The 546-nt window shown below is 64.7% G+C and overlaps 1 protein-coding gene across 1 annotated transcript in view; it reads right to left on the reverse strand.

Moving 5' to 3' along the window:
* Positions 1 to 546, reverse strand: part of sona (SON DNA and RNA binding protein a) — an 8340-nt gene that overhangs the window by 3018 nt on the left and 4776 nt on the right. The window contains exon 6 of the mRNA XM_048620911.1: positions 270 to 543. Within this exon, the coding sequence (XP_048476868.1) occupies positions 270 to 543 (274 nt within the window). The remainder of the gene's footprint in view (positions 1 to 269; positions 544 to 546) is intronic.

The following is a 546-nucleotide window of genomic DNA, read 5'->3' on the forward strand; positions in this document are numbered from 1 at the left end:
GGGGGGGTGGAATGGGAGGCATTGCAGGGGACAGAGATGGGGCGAGTGAGTGAGGGGGAGGGAGTGAGGGATAGTGAGAGAGAGAGAAAAAATGAGAGTGAGTGCATTGAGAGTGAGAGGGGGAGGGAGTGGAGAGATGTAAACATAGATAAGATGAGGATAAGTCATGGACTTGCAACTGATCCCAACCGTTGGGAGCAGCAGTGTCCCTCCCTCCCTTCGATCCCACCACTGTTACCACGAGTAGTGGTCTCCCGCCCCTTACTCACCGGTCAGTGCGAGCCTCCCGCTGCCTGCGAGGGGTGGTCACTGAGCGGCTGCTCCCAGAGTCTGACGAGCTGGAGCTGGTGGGCGAGGGCCTGGCCTGCTGCGGCCTGTTCCCGGTCTCCTGGGCCCCAGTGCCTGCAGGCGAGGGTGAGCGGGACTTGGAGGGGCGTGGGCGCCGGATGGTGCCTGTGGGACGGGGCGACGCGGAGCGTGAGGCCCGTCCCTCGGTGGGCTGCGGGGCAGCTGGAGGACCCTCCTTGCCCCCCTGACCCGGAGGCA

The sequence above is a fragment of the Rhincodon typus genome, chromosome 49 (assembly GCF_021869965.1).
Source record: "Rhincodon typus isolate 14 chromosome 49, sRhiTyp1.1, whole genome shotgun sequence".
NCBI classification, from domain to species: domain Eukaryota; kingdom Metazoa; phylum Chordata; class Chondrichthyes; order Orectolobiformes; family Rhincodontidae; genus Rhincodon; species Rhincodon typus.